Source organism: Varanus komodoensis, unplaced genomic scaffold, assembly GCF_004798865.1.
Source record: "Varanus komodoensis strain SLA01 unplaced genomic scaffold, ASM479886v1 scaffold19, whole genome shotgun sequence".
Lineage (NCBI taxonomy): Eukaryota > Metazoa > Chordata > Lepidosauria > Squamata > Varanidae > Varanus > Varanus komodoensis.
In genome coordinates this window covers 11,694,466-11,720,271 of record NW_025335550.1, presented here as the reverse complement: position 1 = coordinate 11,720,271, position 25,806 = coordinate 11,694,466, and the positions used below count along the sequence as shown (strand labels likewise).

The 25,806-nt window shown below is 58.0% G+C and overlaps 1 protein-coding gene across 5 annotated transcripts in view; it reads left to right on the top strand.

The window, feature by feature from the left end:
* Positions 1 to 19,703, top strand: part of ANKRD11 (ankyrin repeat domain 11) — a 142,638-nt gene extending 122,935 nt beyond the window's left edge. For 4 of the 5 annotated variants that reach the window (XM_044427817.1, XM_044427816.1, XM_044427818.1 and 1 more), the window contains exons 5-13: positions 2,117 to 2,287; positions 2,730 to 2,936; positions 4,309 to 4,451; positions 4,996 to 5,143; positions 6,821 to 13,566; positions 14,488 to 14,586; positions 14,672 to 14,815; positions 16,078 to 16,170; positions 18,449 to 19,703. In XM_044427817.1, coding sequence (XP_044283752.1) covers positions 2,117 to 2,287; positions 2,730 to 2,936; positions 4,309 to 4,451; positions 4,996 to 5,143; positions 6,821 to 13,566; positions 14,488 to 14,586; positions 14,672 to 14,815; positions 16,078 to 16,170; positions 18,449 to 18,634 — 7,937 coding nt within the window. In that variant the 3' untranslated portion in view covers positions 18,635 to 19,703. The remainder of the gene's footprint in view (positions 1 to 2,116; positions 2,288 to 2,729; positions 2,937 to 4,308; positions 4,452 to 4,995; positions 5,144 to 6,820; positions 13,567 to 14,487; positions 14,587 to 14,671; positions 14,816 to 16,077; positions 16,171 to 18,448) is intronic. The other variant, XM_044427820.1, reaches the window with a different exon arrangement.
* The last annotated feature ends 6,103 nt before the right edge of the window (positions 19,704 to 25,806 follow it).

The window sequence follows — 25,806 nt, the reverse complement described above, 5'->3', positions numbered from 1 at the left end:
CTGGAAGCTGCCAGGCTGGGAAAGGCTGACGTGCACACTGATAAATCTCAGATGATTGGCCGCCCTTCATTTTAAGCTGGACAAAATGGAAACGATGAAGGGAAGTATTCTTGTTATTCATTTGTTCCTAACATGTAATGGAATTGCTGCAAGTTGTGGTTGATTCTTTTGGAATTTCAAGGGACTCGACAGGAAACTGGTGCAATGATTTGTCCTCCTGAAACAGGCAGTTTGTTGCATGGCCTGCAGCAGTGGTGGCGAACCTTTAGAGACCCAACTGCAACCCAGGACCCACTTATTGATCGCAGAGGGCCAGCACGGCAATACAACCTGAATACTGAGGTTTTAGTTTAGAAAAAACACTTCACAGCTAGTCCAAGGATATGTCTGTCTGTCTGTCTGTCCATCCGTCCTTGGCAGCGCACTGACCGGCCATGCGAAAGCTTGGACGAGTCACAGCTAATGAGTTGGGGCTCGTGATGTCATCGCCTGGCACTACTCCTTTCCGAGCATGCGCACGGCCCCTATGTGCGCTGTTACCCGATGCTCGGCTGCTGGGGCGATGCTGGGGTGACTCGGCTCGCGTGCCGAAAGAGGGGGCTCTGTGTGCCCACTGTGGCACGCATGCCATAGGTTTGCCACCACTGGCTTGACCCTACCCTGGTGGACTCCCTTAACCCTAATATAGAGGTAGGGGCGGTTTTGAAAAAGCCTTCCTTGAGTAGCTTTTTCTGCACAGCTCATCATTTCTGCCCCTTCTAAACACGTTCCAACCCTCAAAACCATGCCAGGATGCCTCATTTTACTAACCCTAACCCTACCCTGGGGCACACCCCTAACCCTAATATAGAGGTAAAACACCATTGAAAGGGGTGGTTTTGAAAAAGCCCTCCCTGAGTGGCTTTTTCTGCACTGCTCATCATTTCTGCCCCTTCTAAACACATTCCAACCCTCAAAACCATGCCAGGACACCTCGTTTTACTAACCCTAACCCTGCCCTGGCACACACCCCTAACCATATTGTAGGCCACCATGGGTCTACAAGATGACCAAAGCCAAAATATCATGAAGATGGTATGCTTGTCCTTTGCGTTTGATAGTCGATAGAGATTCCTTCCAGTGTGGTAAAGACTGTGTCACACTCACAGCTGCATTGATTCTCACATTGCTGCTGGGCATGATGCAGGGTGCTGGAACAGCTTGCACCCAGATGACCCGAAGGAGTGCAATCCTTGCTTTCCCCCTGCTAGTGGGTATCTCTTCTGTGTGCCAGCACAGTTGAGGCAAAGCTGGCTGGGACATGCGAGAGCTCTCTGTCTGACCGCAGAAGAATTATGGAATTCTTTTCCACACAAAGCCTATTTGGGCCCTTTCTGCCTGTCCTCTGCAGTTGTCTTAAGTCCTCTTTATTTAGAGAGGGTTTTAATCTTGCTGTGCATGAATTTGTAATGCTGGTTCTGATTATACTACTGCATTTGTGATTCTTTATTCTAGTACTGTATTTTTGACCTTTTTATGAAGCTATTTAAAAAAATGTGAGGCAACTTAAACATTTCTTTTAGCAATGGAAATGCAAGCTATAAATTTCCTAAAATAAAATCAAGAAACCATAGAACTTGCTCTGCAGAGTCAATGTCTAAATCATTCATTTATTTAACTAACAGTATTTATGACTTGCTTACATTAAAATATATTTCTAAGCAAAATACAAAAATACAGGATAAGATGATAATTAAATGCCACATATTGCTGTATGCAGAATAGAATTTTGCCTTCCTGGTAATGTTGTTGGAAAAAGTGTTTTTATACTGGGTGCTGAAAACCCCAAAGGGTTGGTGCCTTTCTAACTTATACTGGTTCTAGTATAAATTAGAACTCTTTTGCATCATGATGCAAAAGTCCCTGTTCTGGACCAGACCTCTGCAACCTTGGAGGGCAAGTCCTGATGAGCGCAGCAGCTGAGCAGGCGAGTGCCGCTTTGGGAGTGGAAATCCAGGCACTGTTTTGCATTCCCTGGAAGAATGCACTCTGCAACAGAAGCTGCTTTTAAAAATGTCTTCAGAATGAATGTGTTTCAGTTGCAAAAAATGATTCCTCTTTATCTTTGATTTCACAGAAAAGCAGGGTCCGGAACGGAAGAGGATTAAGAAGGAGCCCGCAACTCGGAAGCCCAGCCTGCTCTTTGGGATGGGGCTTTCAGGGATCCGTGCGGGTTATCCACTCTCTGAGCGCCAGCAGGTTGCCCTTCTCATGCAGATGACGGCAGAGGAGTCTGCAAACAGTCCAGGTGCGGCAGACAAGCGGGGGGCTCTCCTGCTAGGTGCCGAGGCTGCCTCAGTGGGCCTCAGAAGCATCTAGTCGGGTGTGTCAGATAAGAAGCTTGGCGTTGCCCCAGATTGCTTTGCTTGCAGCTGGTGAGGAGAGACTCGATGCCTCAGATGTGGGACGCCTTCATTCCTGAGAGGGACCACAGCTGCTTTGTACAGTATTTGCTTTATCACAGTGTTCCATCATTAATATCGCCATTGTGCGTGCAAAGGCATTCCTCTGCTTCAGAAGATTAACACACACACACACACACACACACACACCCTGTGCGCCTCACAGCTATTACCTCTGCTTGAAGGCAGGATTGTAACTCTGTGGCAACAGCTCCCTCTAAAGGCTTTGGGGTTTGGGCTTCGACTCGAGCTCCTCCTTCATATGTGCTTTTCTTCCTCTCCTGCCAGCAGTAGATACAACACCAAAGCATCCTTCTCAGTCTGCGGTTTGTCAGAAGGGAACTCCTAATTCTGCCTCCAAAACCAAAGATAAAGTAAACAAAAGAAATGAACGCGGAGAGACCCGGTTGCACCGGGCGGCTATTCGAGGAGATGCACGACGCATCAAGGAACTCATTATTGAGGGTGCGGATGTCAATGTGAAAGACTTTGCAGGTAATCCCTCTGGAGGGAAGTCGTTCCGTGACTTGTGGGGTGGGGGTCGCTGCGCTGCATGTGTGCGCTCCTTTTTTCCCCTGTGAGGAACCCAAGGTGACAAGTCTTCTTACCCGAGTCCCCCAGCCTGAGCTTGGCTGATGTGTTTCAAGGCAGGGTACCAGCAGCCTGTGGATAGGCACTGGCCCAGCTCAGTGCAGTTACTGGCGCAGCAGCAGCAGCAGCATCTTTCTGCTCAAAAGGAAGGGGGAGTGGTTTGGAAGACCTAGAATGCCACCTGCTGCTTTGATTCTGGGAGCCGGCATCCGCGGCTTCCTATTCCTCGTTTCAAGTTGGCGACGTGCGTTTGCTTGTGGCAGCCCTGTGACCTTTGGCACAACTTGTCCTCCTTGGCACGTCTCTGCTGTTCCGTTTCCTCTCCCACCTCTCCCGCTTTCCTTCCACTTGCCAACCAAACTTATAATCTGGGTGCTCTTGCTCCCAGCTACCATCACTTGCCATCCGGTGTCGTTCAGGGCTTTCTAATTCTCCAGATAATCCAGATTTACCTCTCTCACAAGTCCTAGTATTTCGCCAGGGCAAAGTTTAACATGTGCTCACGGGAGGATTTAGTTCCTCTGCCTTGTCTTTCTGTGCATTCAGAAGCTCCAGTGGGTTGTTACTTGAAAAGGCCTGGCATCACCGTGGAACCGAGTGTACTCGCATAATAAGCGGTCCGTGCCTTCTCAGCCATCTATACTGAGCAGTGGTTCCTGATGAAAGTGTAAACTAATTGCAAGTCATTTTGGCTACACACACCTTTTCAATAACTGAGAGAGAGTAGGAGATAACTGCCAGTAGCCAAGATCCTAGAATGCCCAAAACAGCTTTCCTTTTTCTTGGAAGCTTCAAGTACACCACTAACTGGAAATTACCATCTAAATACCATTTGTCTTTTTGCTTGTTTCATTCTGGGGGCTAAATCTGTTTTGTGTGGTAGTGCTCGGTGCCCTGCTTCCTCCCTCGCACTCTCGCGCACCCCACGCTGCCAAGTCGCTAGAAACCTGTACGGAGCTGTGTGTGGCATTGTAGTTTCTCACCTCTCTCTGTCCTGAATTCACATGAAGGAATTTTGAGCACATTCCGGTGGCTCCTGCAGGTTTGTAAGGAATGAAGGGCTTTCCCCCAGTTCACGAAGCTTGTTCTTTCCTTATCCCTAGTTGGGAGTGGATGCTGGGACAAAGGAACCCCGATGGGCTTCTGATAATTCAGGGCTAGCGGCGAGTTCTGAGCTGCCACCCTTCTCCTCAGCTGAAGCATGACTGTGGGTCCCCATAGCTGACCCGAAATAGGCCACCCACGTCACGCGCGTGGTGTTTGTGTGCGTTTGCAGGCTGGACAGCGTTGCACGAGGCGTGCAACCGGGGCTACTACGATGTGGCAAAGCAGTTGCTCGCCGCAGGCGCCGAGGTCAACACCAAGGGCCTGGACGACGACACTCCGCTGCACGATGCAGCCAGCAACGGGCACTACAAGGTCAGTCCTTGCTGCTTCGGGCAGTTGGCCGCCGGCCTGGGCCCAGCCAGCCTCTCGCCTTGCTGGGTGCCGCTGGCGCCATCCCTGTCCCCGGCCACCAGCAGAGGCCTGCACGCCCTTCGGCAGTTTGCTGCGAGCGTCCGTGCTTGGGCTCCCTCCTCGCACTCAGGGCGGGGGATGAGGACCCCCGGCAGCCTCTTCTTTCCATCGCCCGCCTCCAGTAACTGGACTTGCGTATCTCACGACCCCGCACAGGCCCAGAGCACGAACTGGGTGTAGCCCCTGCCTGCCTGCCTGTGTGAAGGCACGGCATTCCTCTGTGATGAGCCGGGCGGCCTGCCTAGCTTAACGCTGCTGCCTCTGCATCGCTCTGCAGCAGGGCAGGCTGGAGCGTTGGACCTGGGCAGCAGAGCCTCTGCCACAGGGCTCCTGCCACGTTCCACCGATCAGCCCGGCAGGCTCCGCCCCACCGCACGTCTGGCCAGTCTCCGGGGTGCTAGCATTTTCCAAGCTTTCGGATGACCATGATTTCCGCTTCCTCTAGGTGGTGAAGCTGTTGTTACATTACGGAGGGAACCCTCATCAGCTTAACAGGAGGGGAGAGACGCCATTAAAAGTAGCAAATTCCCCCACAATGGTGAACCTGCTCCTGGGGAAGGCGACGTACCCTTCCAGCGAAGAGAGCTCCACAGGTGAGACGCGGGGGCTGGCAGGAGGGGGCGCTGGGAAGGGCGCCACTTGCCCGGGCAGGGCGGCACGCGCTGCAGAGGGCCGCGGATCCCGTGGACCCGCAGGCCCCGTCCCATGAGCGAAGGCCGAGCTGCACTCACAAGCGCCGCTCCTGCTGCTTTGCTGCTGCTCCGTGATCGGCGCTCGCTCGCTCGCTCGCGTCCGCCTAGCCCGCGAGGACCGTGCTCCCGGCCATCTTCAGAGCCTTTGCCGCTAATCGCTGGCCGCAGCCCCGGTGAGTTTCCCACGGCCCTCCTCTTGTGTGGCCACAGCAGCCCACCTTCAGAAACCGCCCCGCTCTTCCAGTGGAAGCTCCAGGAGCGGCCAGGCGAACGTGACATCCAGCGTGTTGCTGTTGCCGTCCTAGAATTGCCGCTGCTGCTGCGTGAGGAAGCGGCGGCCCAGCCCGGATGCGGAAGAGGGCTTGGCTTTGGCCGTTTGCTTCCCTCAGAACTGCGTGTGCGGGGCAGCCTCTCGCCTCCCCCGGTGCCGCAGACGCGCCCTCCCAGAGGTCGTGGCAGGAGCGGTGGCAAAGGGTGCTGCTGAGCAAGGCGCTCCCTGCCCACTGCTGCGGCAGGTGCCCGCGTGGGGTGGGCGTTGCCTGCCCTGTGGAGCAAAAGTGGACCGCAAACGTAGCGCAGAGCCTGCATCCTCACTCGACGGGCCTCTTCTCCCCGGCCAGCCCAGGCTGCTGGAACACTTCCCCTGCCGTGAGACCGCTCTCGCCAGCCGCTTGCTGCCCTCCTCCCGGAGCCGTGCTGGGCAGGGGGAATCTGAGGCCTGGCAGGGATGAGCCCGGGCCTCGAACAGGCCCGTCCTTGGCAAAGCACGGACTCGCGGCAGTGCTGCGTTGCGGGTGTCCCCGTTGCTTGCGGAGGGGCCGGATGCGGGCTGCTTTGTGCTGCTCGGCATTGGACTTGGCGAGCCCGTGGGAGAAGGGCCTGGAAGGCATCGGGGAGCGCGTGCAGAGTGGCAGGGAATCGTCGCACGGGGGCGGCGACTTGCGCACGGGGCGGGCCTCACCCTGACCACCAGCTTGCTGTGCCCTCCTTGCTCCGGTCCTTTGCTCGTGACGGTAGGATAATACGGCCCAAGGACCTTGCGAGGGTTTCCGAGATGACGGTGCAGAAGCGCTGCAAAGCGCTGCTCAGCTATTAAGTGGTGACCGTGGGGGGCATAACCTGGAGAAGTTGCTGGGCGCTCTTCCGCCCCTTGGGGGGGCTGGTGGCAGAGCACGAGCGGTGGCCGTGTGTGCTTCGAAAGAGCGGAACAGCCGGCCCCTGGATGCTCAATTCACTTGCTCGTCGATCGGCGCTGCAGGCGTCTGGCGGCGCCCGAGGTCCTGGCCCCGGCCCCCTCCGGATGCTGGACGTTACACACAGCAGCGGCTCTCACAGGATTTGCACCCTTTCTGCCCAGATCCTCCAAATGGATTCCTGCCACTGGCTCCCCATGCGGCTTTGGCCTTTTATCCCAGAGGACCTCTCAGACCTCCGCGTAGGTAGAGCAGCCGCACTGCTTTGCACGTGGAAGATAGATTATCCGCTCAGGTATTGTGAGCAGGTTTCTGTGGAGAATGATGCTAGCTCGGGGTCAGCAGGTGCTGCGCCTCACCTTTTGTTGTGCTCTTGTTTTCCCAGAGAGCTCAGAAGAGGAAGACGCTCCTTCCTTTGCACCGTCCAGTTCCGTTGACGGCAATAACACGGACTCGGAGTTTGAGAAGGGCTTGAAGCACAAGGCCAAGAGCCAGGAGCCCCCCAAAGCCATCACGCCCGTGAAGGATGAATACGAGTTCGATGAGGATGACGAGCAGGACAGGGTCCCGCCGGTGGATGATAAACATCTGTTGAAAAAGGATTACAGGAAAGAGACAAAAGCAAATAGTTTTATTTCCATCCCAAAGATGGAAGTGAAAACCTATACTAAAAACAGCACAATCACACCAAAGAAAGCAGCCCATCGCATCCTTTCCGACACATCTGATGAGGAGGAGAGCAGCATCACTGTGGCAGCTGGAGAAAAGCTGCGGCTGGCAACTCACTCGCTCCCACCCAGCAGCAAGGCCCGGGAACCATCCAGCGTCAAGCAGCAGAAAGAGAAAAGCAAGGTGAAGAAGAAGCGCAAGAAGGAGGCAAAGGGCAAAGAGGTTCGGTTTGGGAAAAAAAATGACACGTTTTGTTCTTCCGAGTCAGAAAGTGGAAATCTAGAGAGTGAGGAGGATGACAGGGACTCTGTGCAAAGTACTAGCTGCGTAAAGGACTCTAGGCTGGTACTAAAGGACTCATCCCTGTTCAACTCCCTTTCTGCCTCCTCCGCTTCCTCCCATGGGAGTCTGGGGTCACAGAAGCATAACCCTGCTCTCGCAGATCAGCACTCCAAGCACTGGAGGACAGACAGCTGGAAGACCGTCTCCTCGCCAGCCTGGTCCGATGTCAGTTCCTTATCGGATTCGACCAGGACGAGGCTGACCAGCGAGTCTGATTATAGCTCCGAGGACTCCAGCGTGGCCTCGCTCAAGCCCACGAGGAAGAAGCAGGAGCCCAAGAAACGAGCTCAGAGGGCGGCGGCAGCTGCTCCAGTGGTGGTGGTGGAAAAGAAGAACTCGTTCCACGCGAGCGTCGATGGGGCTATTCCAAAGCTGGACAAGGAGGGGAAGGTTGTAAAAAAGCATAAAACAAAACATAAACACAAAAACAAAGAGAGGGGCCAGGGCCCCGCTGCCCAAGACATTAAAATAATGAAAGCCTTTTCGTTTGACTATGAGGACTCTAAGCAGAAGCCCGAAAAGGCTTTGATTGTAGAGGCTGACAGCCCTGTGGAGAACAAGCTCAAAGTGCTGAAGCATGAGAAGGAGCACTTCAAGAAGGAGGACAAGTTTCTGAAAAACAAATCTGAAGAGAAGGAATGGCCATTTAAAGATGAGGCTGGGAAAAACTCCAAAGAGGAGAAATCCTTGAAAAAAGCCAAGGAGGCAAATAAAGACGCTAGTAAATCGTTCAGAGAAGAAAAGACGAGCAGGTTGGAAAAAGAGAAATCCATAAAGGAGAAATCTCCGAAAGAGGAGAAACCTCGAATGCACAAAGAGGAGCGAAAGAAAAAATCCAAGGACAAGCAGTTCAAGGCTGAAAAGAAAATTGATCCAAAGGAGGAGAAAATAGCAAAACCGGAGAAAGAGAGAGCCCCCAAAGAGGAGAAAGATAAATGCAAAAAAGACAAAGGTTACAGAGAGGAGTCCAGCTTTGAAGAGTTCAGTAATAAAAACCAGTTTTTGGATAATGAGGACTCAAAGTTCAGCCTCTCGGATGATCAGCAGGATCGGTGGTTTTCAGACTTGTCTGATTCTTCCTTTGATTTCAAAGGGGAGGACAGCTGGGATTCACCAGTGACAGACTTCAGGGAGGTTAAAAATGACACCGTGGCAAAACTCATAATGGAAACAGTGAAGGAGGACACGAAAGACAAGAAGCGGGAGAGCAAAGCAAAAGACAAGAGGGAGTACAGCGAGAAGCGCAATGAAAAGGACACTTTTCTGAAAAAGAAAGAGCGTGAATACATCGAACGGAACTCTGAGAAGAAAAAGGACCAAATTGAAAAGCATAAAGGTATTCCCAGCTACCTGCCTGAAAAGAAAAGGAAGGATTCTGCTGAAAGCTTTAAAGAGAGAAAGGAAAAGGACAGCAGTGAAATCAGCAGAGAAAGAAGGGAGCTGTCCGATAGCGCTAAGGAGAGAAAAGATGTTAAAATAAAACAGGAGGAGTCCTACAGGGAGGAGTTCAAAGACTATAGCTGTGAACCGTTTTTCAAAGAAAAATCTGATCCAGAATTTAGTGGGAAAAATGTGGAGACCTGGGAACGGCATCATTCAGGGAAGGAGAAGAAGGATGTCTCTGAAAAAGAGAAGAAAGAAAAATTAAAAACAGAAAAGTACAAGGAAAAATCCAAAGTGGAGGACAAAGAGAGAAATGAAAAGACTCTTCCTGAAAAAAACCAGAAGGATAAAGAGTTGGATAAAGGCTTCAAGGAGAAGAAAGAGGCAAAGGAGAAATACAAAGATCCTCACAACAAGGAGAAGGAAAGGAAGGCTTCCTTGGACCAGGCTAAAGAGAAGAAGGAAAAGAACTTTGCTGGGGATAGAGAAGACTTCCACGAGCGGAGGGATGAAAAGAAAGGCCGTGACAGGACCTGGTATAACATCTTGGACATCTTCACTGATGAAAGTGAAGACGAGAAGGAGGACTACAACCTGAGTGGATTTAAATTGGGTGAGGGCATCGGGAGCGAAATGCACCGGATGGATAGCCTGCAAGAGAAAGATGACGGAATGGCAGCTGAGAGAGACCTTTACCTCTCCGAAAAGCACCGGAAATATTCCTCTGATAGGCAGCATTCTGCTGAGAAGCAAAAGGAAAAGGAGTCCAAAGAGAAGAAAAAGGACAAAGGGCTCCCAGAAGGTGGGAAGGAGAAAAAAGAAAAAAGCTCCTTTGAGAAACACAAAGAGAAGAAAGACAAAGACTCAGGTGACAAGTACAAAGACAGGAAAGACAGAACCTCAGTAGACTCTGTCCAAGAAAGGAAGAACAAACAGAAGCTCCCCGAAAAGGTGGAGAAGAAACACTCTGGGGAAGAAAAGGTCAAAAGCAGGCACAAGGAAAAACTGGATAAAGAGTATAACAAGGAAAAGCGGTCTTCAAAAAGTGGAGAAGCAGAAAAGAGCATGCTGGAGAAGCTGGAGGAGGAAGCCCTCAATGAATACCGGGATGACTCCAATGATAAAACCAGCGAGATCTCTTCTGATAGCTTCACAGACAGAGGGCAAGATCCAGTGCTTACCAGTCTCTTCGAGTCTTCCAGCCTTTCTCTTGCAGAGGCCTCTGAGGAGAAGTTCAAGGAGTGCCCTCCTTTGCCTTGCTTGCCAGATAAACTCAAGGAGAAGGAGAGGCACAGGCATTCCTCCTCCTCCTCCTCAAAGAAAAGCCATGAAAAGGAAAAAGCAAAGAAAGAGAAAATAGAGAAAAGGGATAAAACAGACGACTTTAAAGATTCTAGCAGCAGAAAGGATTCTGCTCAGTATGAGAAGGACTTTGCGATGGACGGAGAAGGCTTTGGCATTTCATATACCACAAAAGCAGAGGCTGAAGAAGAACTGGACAAAAATATGGAATACTTGTTTCCTGAAAAAAAGGATAAGAATGAATCAGAAAGAGAACTCCCAAAGAAGGCAGAAAAAGATAAAGCTTACAGTTCCAACACAGTTGGCACAACCAAAGAGAAAAAGAAGAGAGAGAGGCACAAAGAGAAATGGAAAGAGGAAAGAGAGAAGCATCGAGACAAACACACCGATGGGTTCTTTAAGCATCACAAGGAAGAGCAGAAGTCTGCCAAAGACAAGGAGAGTTCTCAAGTGATCATTCTTAAAGACAAATCTAAAGAGGATCCGCCCAGATTGAACGATCTCAAAATGAAGGAGCGCCTCAAGGAAAATCAGGAAAAAGACAAAGTGGATTGTCTTAAAATGAGCAACGGGAATGATAAAATTACCTTACCCAAAGACAGCAGCAAGAAAGACATCAGACCGAGAGAAAAGCTCTTGGGAGATGGTGACCTGATGATGACCAGCTTTGAGAGGATGTTGAGCCAAAAAGACCTTGAGATTGAAGAACGCCACAAGAGGCATAAAGAGAGAATGAAACAAATGGAGAAGATGAGGCATCGATCTGGAGACCCCAAACTAAAGGACAAGGTCAAGGCCAATGAGGACATGCGCAAAAGGAGCCTGGACTTGACCGCAAAAAAGCCATTAGCGCTTGACACTCAGTTAAAGGACAAAAAGCTCAAGGAGCTAGGCCCACTGGCTCCCATAGTGTCCCCTGATAACAAGACCCAGCCGGCTGTGGGGGTAGACTCCAAGGACTGGATCGCTGGTCCCCAGCTGAAGGAAATCTTACCTGCTTCCCCAAGGCCGGATCAGAACAGGCCAACGGGGGTGCCGACACCAGCATCTGTCGTTTCTTGCCCGAGCTACGAGGAGGTGATGCAGACACCGAGGACTCCATCCTGTAGCAATGAGGATTACACGGACCTGATATTTGAGTGCACTGATTCCCAGCATTCATTGCCTGTCTCCACCATGTCTATGAATGCCTGTTCGCCATCCTTCTTCGACAGATACTCCAATCCGTCAAGTGGATTCCCTGAGAACCCTAGTCAGACCCCAACGAGGACCATTCCTTCCACAAACCTCCACCGTTCCATGTCTGTGGATATCCGAAGAGCGCCAGAAGAAGAGTTCAGCGTTGGGGACAAATTTTTCCGGCAGCAAAGTGTCCCGGCCGCATCCAATTATGATTCCCCGGTCCAGCACTTGATGGAGGAGAAAGCACCCCTGCCCTCGGTTCCCATTGAAAAGTTCCCATGTCTGTCTCCGGAATATTATTCACCGGACTATGGAGTTCCATCCCCCAAAGTGGAGGCATTGCACTGCACCCCGGGAATGGCTGGCAGCGTTGTCCAGTCCCCCGAGAGCGTGTTTTCTGGATTGCAGGCCAAATCCTCTCCTTCTCACAGGGACGAGCTGCTCGCCCCCTCCGTTGAAAGTGCCCTCCCACCGGACCTCGGCATGCCTTTGGATGCCACGGAAGAGCAGCAGGCCACTGCATCCATTGTGCCCCCCGAGTCCAGCTTCTTGCCGCCCATTGAGGAGACTGAGTTTGACCCGGGCATGCCAGAACAGAACGGTGCTGAGTGGGAGGAGAGCGCTCCCAAAGGAAACCCGGACCCCCCTGTGCTGCCCAGTTTAATTGGCAACCCTTCTGAGCACCCGCCTGGCTGGTCAGTAGGACCAGAGCTGCTCCTGAAATCTCCGCAGCGGTGCCCTGATTCTCCAAAGCCGTTCGGTTCTCAAGATGCCGCACATCCCACGGCAGCGCCCTTCATGTCTGCAGAGGCCCTGTACCCCAGCTCCCCCGTGTCTTACCCCCTTTCCGGGGTTGAGCCAGGGCTGGATAAAGTGAAGCAAGACGCCGAAGCAGCCGTTCCAACGGAAATGGCGACTGCAGAGCAGCAGTCCGCCTACGGGGATCCCCCTGCCAGGCTAGAGACGTTCTTCAGTGGCGGGAAGCCAGTCCCAGAAGAGGCCTCCGACACGCCCGTGCGGCCGGCCAGTCTGCCGGCAGAATCCCAGGCGGAGGCCGTTCACGCGCTCGAAAAGAACCACTTGGAGAACGGCACCTCTGCTCCTGCGAACCCCGAAGAACAAGTCACGTGGCCTGACCCATTCACACATTCGGAAGATGACCTGGATCTGGGTCCTTTCTCTTTGCCAGACTTGCCGCTTGCAACAAAAGATGTCCCAGAGGTTGAAACCGCAGAGGCGGCCCAGGAAGGCCATGCTGCAGCTTCGGAGGCACTTGGTGCAGCAGCACCTGCAGATGTCAGAGGGGCTTCAGGGCCTGCCAGTGGCCAGGAAGAGCCGGCTCTGAAGCAGCAGAGCCTCCTGCCCGGGGAGCCGGAACCACGGGCGGCCGAGCAGAAGTCGGAGGAGGCCTTGCTGGACGTCGTGTCAGGCGCATCAAGTGCTCCGGAGCCGAAGGGCATAGAACAGGCGGAGACTCCCCAGAACACTCAGGAGGCGGTGCCGGCAGAGGCTGCCCCCCTGGAGCCCACGGAGGCTGTCGCGGACTGCAGAGCCCCCTCCTCGGCTCCCCCTGCCTCAGATGGCAGTTCTCAAGCTGGGCTGAGCCAGGAAGGCAGGACTGAGGGCGCCGAGGCTCAGGAGGGAGCTGGCGCGCAGGGCGCCGGCCAGGCCCCTTCCTCCCCGGCTGAGCCGCCGCGGGGGAGCGCCCCGGTGGAAGTCACGGAGCCCTCGCCCAAGCCAGTTCCCGAGACCCCCAAGCCTCCCAAGGTGGAAGAGATCCCCCAGCGGATCACCCGGAACCGAGCCCAGATGCTCGCCAACCAAACCAAGCAGAACGCGGTCGCTTCCGAGAAGGAGTGCCCCCCGGCCTCTGCCCCGCCCACACGGGCCAAGGGGCGCGTCGCGGAGGAGGAGGACGCCCAGGCGCAGCACCCGCGGAAGCGCCGCTTCCAGCGCTCGAGCCAGCAGCTGCAGCAGCAGCTGAACACGTCCACCCAGCAGACGCGGGAGGTGATCCAGCAGACCCTGGCCGCCATCGTGGACGCCATCAAGCTGGACGACATCGAGCCCTACCACAGCGACCGCTCCAACCCGTATTTCGAGTACCTTCAGATCCGGAAGAAGATCGAGGAGAAGCGGAAGATCCTCTGCTACATCACTCCCCAGGCGCCCCAGTGCTACGCGGAATACGTCACTTACACGGGCTCCTACCTGCTGGATGGCAAACCTTTGAGCAAGCTGCACATTCCCGTGGTGAGTAAGCACAGCACACACCCTCTCCTTGCTCTCCTCGTAAGCCTTGCGAGGGTGGAAGCAGCCCCCCATCACGGGCGCTTCCGGGGGAGCCCCGTGGGGGGCTGGATGTGCCGCCCGGGCATGAGGAAGGGCCCCAGCCTGCCCCCTTCTTCCGACTAGCACCACCCAGTCGCTTGCGGTGAGCGCAGAGTGGGGCTCTGCCGGCCCTGGCGGGAAAGGGGCTCGGCAGGAGGCCCGTGAGGAGGCCGGCCGGGCTTCAGCGGCTCCTCTGCTCTTTGAGCGGCCGCAGGGAACGCCCCGAGAACGACGACTCGGCGCGCTCCAAAGAGCCTGTCGGGGGCTGGCTTGGGTCGTGTGAGGCGGTGGGTCCCTCCGGCCCAGAATTGGCAGGTGGCAGCTCTCGAGGGTTTGGGGCAGGACGTTGCCATGGTCACACCTGGAGATTTGAAGGATGAACCCACGACTGTGGCTCCACACGGAGAACATACCCCAGCCTGGTGGGAGAGCCCATGCAGCAGGCCCCGGCTCATAGGACACAGAATAGCAGAGGGGGAGGGGGCCCACAGGGCCTTTGCGCCCCACCCTCCGCTCGGTGGGGGGCATGGTCAGTGCCTCCGTGGGGCAGCCCCTCCCAGCCCGAAGCTGTCTTTTGCCAAGCAGCAGGAGTGAGGCAGCCGCAGCTCGTGAGGCTGGTTCAAATAGCCACCCTGCAGGTGCTTGGCCTGTGTGGAAGGAGGGGTGCCTGTCCCTGGAAGGGACGGGGGGACGCGACCCCGGCACCTCCCAGCTCTGGCCGGGTGCCGGTCTCCTTGCAGCAGGAAGCCAGGGCCACTGCGAGCGCTGCCGGAACGTGAGCAGCTCTGTTGCTTGCAAGCAGAGGTGGTGGTGAGCCTGCTTCCGGCTTTCCGTCTGTTTCAGATCGCGCCCCCTCCGTCGCTGGCAGAGCCCCTCAAGGAACTCTTCAAGCAGCAGGAAGCGGTCCGCGGCAAGCTGCGTCTCCAGCACAGCATCGAGCGGGTAACAGCCCCTGCCTGGGCGCCCAGAGGGTCCCCCAGAGGAGGGTGCCCCCCGCTCTCCAGTGACATTCTCTTCCTCTTCCCAGGAGAAGCTGATTGTGTCGTGCGAACAGGAGATCCTGAGGGTTCACGGCCGGGCCGCAAGGACCATCGCCAACCAGGCCGTGCCCTTCAGCGCCTGCACCATGCTCCTGGACTCGGAGGTGTACAACATGCCTCTGGAAAACCAGGTGTGTGCCTGTCTCCCGGGGGCCGCCTTTCCCGCTGGGCTCTTCCCCCAGGCGCCTGGGATTGGCAGGTGCTGCTGAGTAGGCGTGGCAGAGGCCGCCCTCTGCTCACCCGGGGCCTCTGCCCTGTCACTGGCTCTGAGCCGGCGACCCTTGCAGCTCTGGCTGGACTTTGCCAAGGACTGTGCAGGTGGGAGGGGCGGCAGCCTCTGCGCGTTGGCCTTGAGCGGCTTCTGTTGCCCATTCTGAGGCTGGCAGTGTTGCCCCAGGCCCCCTCGGAAGACGCGAAGCCCCGCGAGGCTTTCCAGCTCTGCCCCAGGCCCCCTCGGAAGACGCAGAGCCCCGCGAGGCTTTCCAGCTCTGCCCCAGGCCCCCTCGGAAGATGCAAAGCCCCGCGAGGCTTTCCAGCTCTGCCCCAGGCCCCCTCGGAAGACACAAAGCCCCGCGAGGCTTTCCAGCTCTGCCCCAGGCCCCCTCGGAAGACGCAAAGCCCCGCGAGGCTTTCCAGCTCTGCCCCAGGCCCCCTCGGAAGATGCAAAGCCCCGCGAGGCTTTCCAGCTCTGCCCCAGGCCCCCTCGGAAGACACAAAGCCCCGTGAGGCTTTCCAGCTCTGCCCCAGGCCCCCTCGGAAGACGCAAAGCCCCGCGAGGCTTTCCAGCTCTGCCCGAGCTTGGAACAAAGTCTAAAGGTTTCGAGCAGCAAATGAGTCAGCGCCGAGCATCCAGCACAGCCGCGGCTCTGCAGAGCGGTGGCTGCAGCACCTCCTGCTGGCCCTGCGCTTCAAAGCCGCTCTGCCTGCTTGCCATGAAGCTGTCATTTCAGTGGGAGGCAAAGTGCTGCATTGCAGATGTCATTCCCCATGCACGAGGCACCATAAAGGGAATTTATTAGCTGCCCATCGCATTGATCTTCTGCATCTGATTTAAAGCTCCCCAGTTCTCAGCAGGCGAAGAAAGAAAAACGGTTGCTGCTCCGTAGCAGGTGCTGGGGTGCGGCTCTCGGGATGGGGCGCGGTGGTCCTCCTGCGCAGGGCCAGCGGGGCGGGGCCTTGGCCCGGTGTGCGCGCACCCCAAGCCACGAGGAGAGCACGGGAGAGGGGCAGCTTACGAATGCAAGCCGGTCGGTCCGAGGAGGATCAGGCGTGCAAAAATAGCAGGCCTCCATCTGCGCCCCTGAGGCTCCTCCAAGGGGGAGGGCAAGAAGCGCGGATTTATTTTGCTCCGTGTTTGCCTCCCGCAAACTTGCCCGCGTCCTGTGTTTCTCAGGGAGATGAGAACAAGTCCGTCAGGGACCGTTTCAACGCGCGCCAGTTCATTTCCTGGCTGCAGGACGTGGATGACAAGTACGACCGGATGAAGGTGGGTGCCAAAGCCCCGGCCCGCCCCGGAGAGCGGGAATCGCTCCCCCGAGAGGTGGTGCGCATTTTCGGAAACGGAGTCAAGGGGGGAGTTCATGCTGCGCCTGCTGCCCGCTTGGGAGGCAGCTGGCCTGACCCCAGAGGCGTGTGGGGTGGAAGCGACTGGGCGGCAGAACCGCCCTTGCATGCTCAGGTGCGGCTCGAGACACGGCTGCGCCCACGGGGGACGCAGGCCAGGCTCTCTGGAGCCTCGCTCAGCTTCTGCGCACGCTCCAAGGTGAACTGCAGCCGGAGTGCCAGGCACCTGCCCGCTCCATTTCCCCAGGATGCCTTTGCCCCGTGTGTTTCGAGTCACACCTGTTCAGAAAGAAACAGGTTGCTGCTGCTCGTCAGGTGATGGGTTGGGGGTGCAGAGAGAAAGCCCAAAGGAGTCACTGGCAGCCGGGAGGCGGGAACGGGAGAAGCTGGGCTCGGTCGGGAGGACACAGGCGTGGACACAGCAGCGGCCGGGGGATCGGAGTCCGGATGGGATTCCGGGGAGGGAGGGAGGGAGGCCAGGTGGAGCCAGGAGATTCGGGCACACTCTCCAATCAGCGTCCCTCCTGCACTGAAGTCTCCATCCAAATCTCAGATTTGACCTGCCCCTGTGAATGCGAGGCAGGACGACAAATCTGGGGACTAGGCGGATTCTGAGGGGTTCTGGGTTTTTGCCCCAGGATCCCAGCCACTGCTAGAACCGCATTATGTCACCTCTTCAAGCAGAAATGTGTTCTGTGATTTGGTTTCGGCCACATCCTGTGTTAAGGGAAAACAGGACGGTTCCTAAGCAACCATTCCTGGGCTCCAGTGCGGGCGAGGGCAGGAGCAAGAGCAGGAGCAGCAGGCGACAGGTGGCAAGGAGGGGGGGACTGGCTGGGGCAGGCAGGGCGCCCCCACACGGTCCCCAGGGAGCTGAAGCCGTCGGGCCTGTGCGGTGCTTGAGACTGGCTGGCTATGCATGCGGGCGCAGCCTGAGGAAGGGGCCCCGAGTGCCTCGGCTTCCCTGGCACCTCCGCTTGGCTGAGCACCAGGTGAGCCTCCCCCCACCCCCCGCCTTTCCTGCTGTGGCTTGCCAGGTCAGTGTGCCACGCAGCACCGGTCCCCCGTCCGTGGCTGGGCCAGGCGGCCTTTTGCCAGCAGGTGGGACGCTCGGCTCGCGGGTGCCTGCCCTGTGCGGCTGCTCTGCTCCCGCTGTGCTGTGACTGCTGGCGTTCACAGAGCCGGCCCCGCTGCAGTGCAGAGCGGCCCCTTCCTTTATTTCTCCTCCTCCAGCAAGTCGCTTTTCTTGCTGGGCTGTGAAGTGCACAGAAGGCGAAGCAGGTGATAAGTGACTGGACGTATTTACTGTTCTGATAACGAGCTTTTAACAAAGCTGAGAAAATTTGCTTTTCTGGGGAGTGCTTCAGCCACTCGTGTACCGAGTTTGGTCCTGGCCCGTTGCCTGCTTGCCCTCTTGCAAGACGTGTCGGCCAAATGCAGGTGGCCTCAGCCGCTCTCACCTGGCGGCGCGCTTCCCCCCCCCCCCCCCCCCCCCCCCCCCCCCCCCCGTGCCCCTGCCACGATTGAAATCTTGCATTCTGCTTTTGAGGAAGGTGTTCTTGCGTTGTCCCTGGGGGGTTCCTGTTTGAGAACCCAGCCGTACCATTTCTGAAGACTGAGCAACAGGTTTTAAAGCCCAGCACTCAGGCCTCAGCCCTCACTCCGAAATTGCTCCAGCAGGGGCAAGGAGCCGCCTCCAGCCAGGTGGTTGCCAGAGGCTCTGACTGCAGCCCCCACCTGTCCCAGCTGGCATGGTTGATGGCCTGGGATGTGGGAACTGCAGTCCGAAAGACTGACTTGTGAAGGTCGCACAGTGAGGGAGCCGCGGCTGCGGGACCTGTGGGAAGGCAGCCTCGTTCAACGTGATCTGGCAGCTGGGCCCGAAACGGGCGGCTGAGCGGCACCACGCCACCCCTCTCGGCCGCCCCGGCCAGCGCACGAGGTCCGCTTCTGCCCATCCAGCCCCGGTACTTTGGGGGACCCGTCTTCGCTTCTGCTCTGAGCGGCCCTTCTCGTAAGGAGAACCCACCGGCTTCGCTCCTGCCCGCTGGGGCCCCAGGGAGCAGCGCTGCCCAGCCAGCTGCCCAGAATGCCCGGGGAGGCCCTGTGAGCGGATCCTGAACCAGGGCTTCGTGCCCACGACCGGCATCTTGGGCGGCTCCCGCCCCTCTCACGGCGCTCTGCTTTCTGTTCTGGTCCAGACGTGCCTGTTGATGCGGCAGCAGCACGAAGCGGCAGCCCTGAACGCCGTGCAGCGCATGGAGTGGCAGCTGAAGGTGCAGGAGCTGGACCCCGCCGGGCACAAGTCGCTCTGCGTGAACGAGGTGCCCTCGTTCTACGTGCCGATGGTGGACGTGAACGACGACTTTGTGCTCTTGCCGGCATGACGGGGCCACGCCTGGAGACACACTCACCGCAGACTGGCACGGGGGGTGCCCACTCCACCCCCCAGGGACGGGTGCAGGTGCCCACACACACCCCAACCGCTTGCTGATGAATCCCTAGACAGATGAGGAGGAAGCAGAAAACAGGAGAAAACAGACGGCACTTTCCACACACTCTCCCCGCGCACCAGCGGGGCAGGAGGAGGGGAGGCTGCGCCCCTTTCACACCGGTCGGCCGGCGGCGGAAGGCAGGCGGGCAGCCTCCACACAGCAAGCGCGTGTCGGACCAGTGGGAGGAGGAGAGGCTGGCGGAGCAGGCGCGAGCGCCCCCAGGACCCGACACGACCCACGCCACGCCGGTGCCACGCGGGCGAGGCCTCCGGGGCCGCCAGCACGCTCGCGTCACAGCACCTCCGAGCGCTTCGATTCTTCCATTTGCCCGCGGGCAGATCCTGCTCTGGAGACACCGCGGGGCAAACCACGGGGTGGGCGGATTCCTGGGGGCGGGGGGCGGGGCGGGGGGGTCTTTGATCTCTTGCTGCGGCCAGGCTAAGCAACAGCAGGTGGCGCGGAAGGTGCCACCGGGCCCTGCAGGGCGCGGGAGGAGAGCCGAGCTGCGGGCCTGGGCCCTGGCGCATGCTCCGGGGAACCCACCAAAAGCTCGGTGAGGCGGCAGGCACCTGGCCCGGGACAGCGAGCGAGCGAGCGCCACGGAGCAAGGACTTGGGGAGTCTGGTTTTACATGGAGTAAAATCCATATGGTTTATATATATATATATATAAATATATATATAAATATATATATATTTTTCCTTTAATCTTGGGCATTTTGTTTCTCTTTCGGAGAACATAACTTGAAAAAAGAAAAAGATAAACACTACAAGAGCCAATACTCATATAAAGAGAAATTGTATCCCATAAAAGCTGTACAGTTTTATATACATTAACAATGTACTTTTTGCTGCCTTCTAGATAATTTATTTTGCAACACATTACTGCACAGTTGTAAATAACTTATGTACTGTAACATCACTTTCAGTCATGTGTAAAGAAATAAATTAATTAATTAAAATTTTCTTGGTATGTATAGTTCACCCGAGGCAGCACTCCCCTCGCCCTGCTTCTCACCCCGGGGAGGAAGGGCCGCGGCCCCCTCCAGGCCGAGGGCCAGAGGGGCCACGGGGACATCTCTGGAGCACATGGGAGGCGCACATTTCCAGGCACCCTCCTTTCTCCGTTGCTCTTTCTCCTCTGTCCAGTTCTTCCCGAGCAAAGCTGTAGGGAACTGTATGGGCAGAGCTTGAAGCCATAAACCAGTCTGGAGCGCAGGGTGGCGTTGAAAGGCATTGTGCTAGCGGCAGGGCCTGCAGAGGGTGGCGTTGGCTCCTGGCAGAGCCAGAAGGCAGGCGTGATCCGAGGCCCCTGCTGGGGAGAGCCGCCGAGCCCCTCGAGCGGGCGCCAGCATGGAAGGGCGGCCCCAGAACCAGGGGCCTTCCTGCGCAAGGGCTGATGGTCTGCCGGGCTCGACGGGGCTCTGGCCGGAGGGCCCTGCTCGCACGCGGCTCCCGGTTGCTGGCCCAGGCCAGAGCGGGGCAGGGCAGGCGCAGGGAGGGAGGCGCTCCTGAGCCTCGGGCAGGCGAGCGCTTGTGGCGACTGCCCACCGGATCCGCCCTTGCACTGCACCTGGAGCAGTGGCAGGAAGCCTTGTGGTGCACCTGGTGCCGGGGAGAGGGCTGCTTCCAGCCGGCAGGGTCAAGGCCCCGTGGCCACAGGCCGGGTGCAGCGGAAGCTTGGGAAGGGCCAGGCCACGTCCCCGGGAGGCACGACAGGAGCCGGTTTGTGCAAGCAGGCCAGGGACCCGCGGACCTGCAGCGCAGGGCAGGCGTGCGCCCCAGTCTGCACCACACGAGGGACGGGCACGCGGGCAGCATCGACGTTTTGACTTTGCGGAGCGGGGCAGGCGGCTTCCCTGGGCATGTCGCTCAGCATCTAGGGAATAAGCACGAGTGTCTGTCTGCCTGAGCCAGCGGGAGAAACGGGGGTCTGACTGGCCACGCAGAACGAGGGGGGCTCTTCGCGTCCTCCGTGGCTTGGGCCGGGTGTCGCTACGGAATACGCCCCTTCCCAGCTGGCAGCCGGCGCGAGTCAGGCTGACTGCAGGGGGTCCGCGATGCGTGCCGTGCGTCTGTGGCCAGACTTCGGCACCCACGGGCACGGGCACGCCCACCGTGGCACTCGGTCGCAGCTAGATGCGGTGACGCGCGCGTCTCCGTCGAAAGCCCCGATCACGGGCCCAGCGCAAGGGGAGCCCTGTGCCTGTTAAGCCGGCGCTGGGCGGCTGCCGCTTTGGCCCTGCCCTCCTCGACTCGACTCCGGCACGACTCGCAGAGTAGCAGCTGGAGGGCGCGATTAGCTGAAGGATGCCTTGGAGGGGGAAAGCCGCACCCCTGACAGATCTGCCGAATGCCGATCTGGTGGCGGCAGCGTTTCAAAACCTTTGACGGAGCCGGTCCACCTTCCTTGCAAATGTGAACTTGTGATCGTTCTTTCCTAGGAAATGTTTATTGTGCAGGAAACTCGCTGCTGGGTTCTCCTTCGCCCTGCGTGGAGAGGATGCAACGGCTCCCCACTTCCCCCGCTACTGGTCAGAACTCTCGCGTCTGACGGCCGTTTCTGACCTGGGCAGGGCAGGACGAGGCTTTTGGACGGCAGCAATGCCTCCAGTGGCCCGTCAGCCGCCTGCCTCTCCCCGGCGTGCTGCTTTTGCCAGTTGACGGCGCGCAACGTTCAGGCCCTCCTTCGACTTCCTCATCCGTGGCCGATCAGACCCCCAAGGGAGGCTGCTCCGTGCCGCTCAGTCTCTGGGGTGGCCTGGCGTGCCTGTGTGTGCGCGTGTGACCGAGAGAGGAGACGGCGTGGAGGCCCGCGGTGCAGCCCTCGAGAACCCGTGGGAGGGTGTTCTCTGCCCGAAGCAAACGCTCCTGCAGTGGTGCTGGGCCCGGGCAGGGCGCCCGGCCGTGCCGGGCAGCCCTCCGTGCAAGGCCAGGAGAGCCCGGGCAGAGGAGCGGCAGGTTCAGCTTGTCCTGCCCAGAACCTGCCCAGGTGGGAGGGGGTCTGGCCCTGAGCGCCGCCTCCCTTCCTTGACTGGTGGAAATGGGTGGGAAGCCTTCCAAAATCTTCCGTTTAAACCCAGCAGCACGACACACGTGCTCCGTTGCTTTGGACGTCTGTGTAAATTCCCCCCCTGGTTCAATGCTTCCGCCAGATAATGTATATATACATGTAAATAACACACTGGTCAGTTCTCGCCCTTCTATTTGTACTCGTGCGACTTGCGTAGACTGTGGGGTTGAAACAGCGGCAGGGTTGCGTTGTCTGTAATGTAACGATGTGATTTTTTTTACCAATGTAGTTCGTGTACATATTGTTTGGCGGTGCTGGTGCTGCCGCAGCCCCGCTCTGCCACGACGCCGACTGTCCGTTCGCTGTACAACTTCCTGCGGAAAGAGACAAAAGTGATACAGATGTTATTTTCTACAGTTGCATGTACAGAGAGAAGCGCAGAGATGCTGTTGTCCCTCAAGAGATAATGTTCATAAATAAATTTTCTAAAAAAAAAGTCTCTTCCCGGCTCTTGATTTCCCCGCTTGGCAGGGGTGTTTCCGCTCATCTCGTGGCAGAGGGGGAGCGTGCCTGGGCAGCCTTCACGCTCGCCCTGGCGTCCAGAGGAAGAGCTGCAGGTCACGTCTCCGTCCCTGGATGGTATCTAAACGAGTCATCCACCGAGTCCGAAAGTGTCCTTTGCCAGGCATCTCCGGGGTGGTGGGAGGGCAGCTCGGAGGCAGAGGCCCTGCTCGCGTGCAGGAGGTCCTGGGTCGGCCCTCAGCATCTTCCAGGGGACTGAGAATTTGCCCTGCCTGTATTTGGGGTGAGCCCTGTTTGCCTTCCCCAGCATGGTGCCCTGGAGATTGTACAATACATTTTTAACTGTTATTCATACCAAGCCATCGTTCTGAAGCAATCTTAAAATGTTACTTTAAAATACATGCATTAAAAACTGTATTGATGGTACCTGAGAACAATGAATTCACTCCCTTTGGAAGAAGCAAGAGACTAAGAGCCAGCCCTGCACCTGGAGGGAGCCGGAAGCAGCGCAGGAGAGTGCTGAACTGCATGTCCCGCAGACCAAACTCCCAGAGCTCTGGACTCGAGCCCCCATGGGCCTCAGCCCACGGTCGGGAACACTGGGAGGCGAGGCAGGGAGGCTGCTCTGAGTCAGAGAAGCCCGTTCCTGGGAAGAGGTGTGAGGAAGCCGTGCAGAGTGCCCTGCACAGTATCGGATCGTCCTTCATGCAGCTCTGCGAGATCTTGGGCAGCTCGAGGTGGCTTTATGCAGAGCTGCCCGCGCTTGATGCAAGGAGCCGAGGCCAGCGTCCCGCTGCAGGGAGACCCTGGAAGTCTGTTGGCCTGGCAGGCCTGGAAAAGCCTGGAGTGTGGAGCAGGTGACGACAGCATCCTGGGATGCAGGGAAGGCCCACCGAGGTCCTGCCAGGAGACGGCTCAAGCTGAGCACAGAGCCCTGCCTGAGTGGCCGCTGGGGCAGAGTCATCCTTCCCATCGAGAATCCAGAGCACTGTGATGGGGGCTCCGTTTGATCTCTCCCAGCCCGTTTCCAATGGCTGGTTTGCTGCAATCGCAGGCACCGGTGGACCAGCCCTCGGCTCCCTGCTTCGCTGAGGGCTGTGGCCAACCCATTCCTCCTTTGCACGCCAGCCAGCCAGAATGGAAGCCCCTGGCCAGGGTGGCCGCATGAGGGAGTCCTGGGCCGGGCCTCAAAGGCTGTGGAACTGGGTCCCGCAGCTCCGAGGGGCAGAAGCCCACTCCCCACGCACGCCTGGGAGGGAGTGACACAGAACCACGGGCAGAGCCCACGCTGGAGAGAACACTGTGAGATGCCCGGGCATTTTAGCTGTGTGGATACGCACGCAAGAGTAGAAACAATTAGTCCTCCTTAACGTGCACAGGAGGTGAGGCCGACCAATTCCTCATGTGAACCATCTCAGAGATAATGCATCCTTCAATTAATTTGCATTCTGCTTGGGATCATCCCAATCCAGCGGGAGGAGAATATCTGTGCAGTCAGTTATCACGCAAGGGAAGGGTTGTAGAGGGGGCATGTCGAAGGACGGAGTTACCCCTTCCCTCCCAAGCGAGCGTCCTCCTTGAAAACTGCGGTCTGCCTGGCTAGTAAATGGGCTTTAAACCCTTCCAGTTGGACCAGTTGACATCCAGGGCTCTGTGGGATAAATCCGGAGCCCTGGGCAAGAGGGCTGGGCATGCGGGCCCGGCCAGTGCGGAGGGGAAGGCGTGGGCGGGCCAGTGCCCAGATCCCAGCGAGGAAGCGACGTGTTTGCTGTGCGCCACCAGGTGTCGCCCGTGACTCGCAGGAGCCAGGCCCGCCGGCCGCCCGCCCGCCCAGGCCAGACGCTGTGCCCCGGCTGAACCGAGCCGCGAGCCCCCCCCCACCCCCACCCCCCAGCGGCGAGTGACCCCAGCCAGGACTGTCGGCGCTGCGCGGCCCCATCCGCTCCCCAGGGCTGCAGGCAGGCGGTTTCCCGGCCCAGCCTGGAGATGCTGCTGCGCGACTGTGGGACTTGTGCAGGCCAGGGGGGCTTCCCTGCCGAGCTGGCCCCCCGCCCGTGGGGGGCCCGTGCTCGCAGCGTCTGCCCCACCCTCCTCCATGGCAGCGGCGAGGCCGCTGTCGCCACAAGCGTGACGAAAGCGCGCTTTCCTCGCCCCTCGGACAGAAGGGATGTTTGGAGCTCGGAATTTCACAAGATGCGCAAGGAGCAGGATGCGAGCATTGGCCTCGCAGACTCGCCCATGTGACACCTGAAGCGCCAGCTGCACGTCCCGCGGAAGAGGGGAAGGGCAGCAGGCACGTGTTTGCTGGGGGAAACGGCCCGGAGGGGCAGAAGCGTCCCGCGCACGGCGCTTCCGTTTGGAAGATGGCGGGGGAAGCACTGCTGGCTCCCACTTCAGCAGAAGACGGCAGAGCAGCTTGTAGGAGAATGAGAAAAATAATCACAGGAAAGTAAGTCCTCCTTTACCCAGGACATAAACTCCACTTTGGGGAAGCCGGTAGCTCAGCTGTGGAGCACAAGTTCGGCCCTGGCCAGGACTGACAATGACGGGCAGGACGGCTTCGCAGAAGGCCGCTCCCTGGGATCCGAGAGGACTCGCTGCCACAAGAGCAGTGCTGCCGCCTCCTGCAGCAGCTTGGAAAGGAGGGCAGCGAGACCCCCGGAGCAGCAGCCGCCACACGCTGCCTCCCATGCGCGATGCCTTCACGGGGCCCCTCAGGAGCAGCCGAGGGCGAACCCCGCCGGGTCCGCCCTGCACTTCGCAATCAAATGCCAAGTGGGACTAAGACCCAGACCGGAATGAGCAAGTTCTGCCCCGGAGCCCGAGCCGCGGCTCCCCTCCCTCACCCCAGGCGGGCACCTGCGGCCCGGGTAGGCGAGGCCAAGCCTGGCCGGGCCAGCCGGAAGGGCCCGTTGCGGCCGCAGGGAGGTGCCTGGAACACAGGCCCTTTCATCCATCAGCGGCCTCTCACCTTGCGGCTCTCCAAGCAGGTAACAGGCCGCGAGAGATGGGGCTGCCCGCCTCGCCTCGCCTCGCCTGCCCCGCCGGCCTGCAGCCTTCCAGAGCAGCAGCACCAAGGGGCAGAGGGGTCGCTCCCCCCCAGCAGGCAGGGCGCCAGGGAAGGCGGCTGGGCTTCTGGCCACGGGAGTCTTGGGCAAGGTGCTTTTCAGAGGCTGAGGTGGAGGGAGGGCGAGCTCTGGGGGCTTTTGCTACAGTTCCCCTCTTGGAAAAAGCACCTGCAAATGTCTACCTCTACCAGCTCCCTCTGCGGTGCAGATCGGAGACAAAGCACAGCGCGGACGTTGGAGCTGGGGAGCAGCTGCAATGGGGCTGGCTGCGGGGGGGCCTGATTGGTCGGGGGGGGGTGCTGCTTGCCAAGCGTCTTGTGCCATGAGCCGTCCGTCCGTCCAGCCCACTTATCTCAACAGGATCCCAGGCCCTGGTGCAAATACAAAAGCCTCCTGAAGACGCAATGCCTTCCTGGTTGGGGTGTTTTTGCGGGGGTGGTCAGGCAGCCACATTCAGCCTCC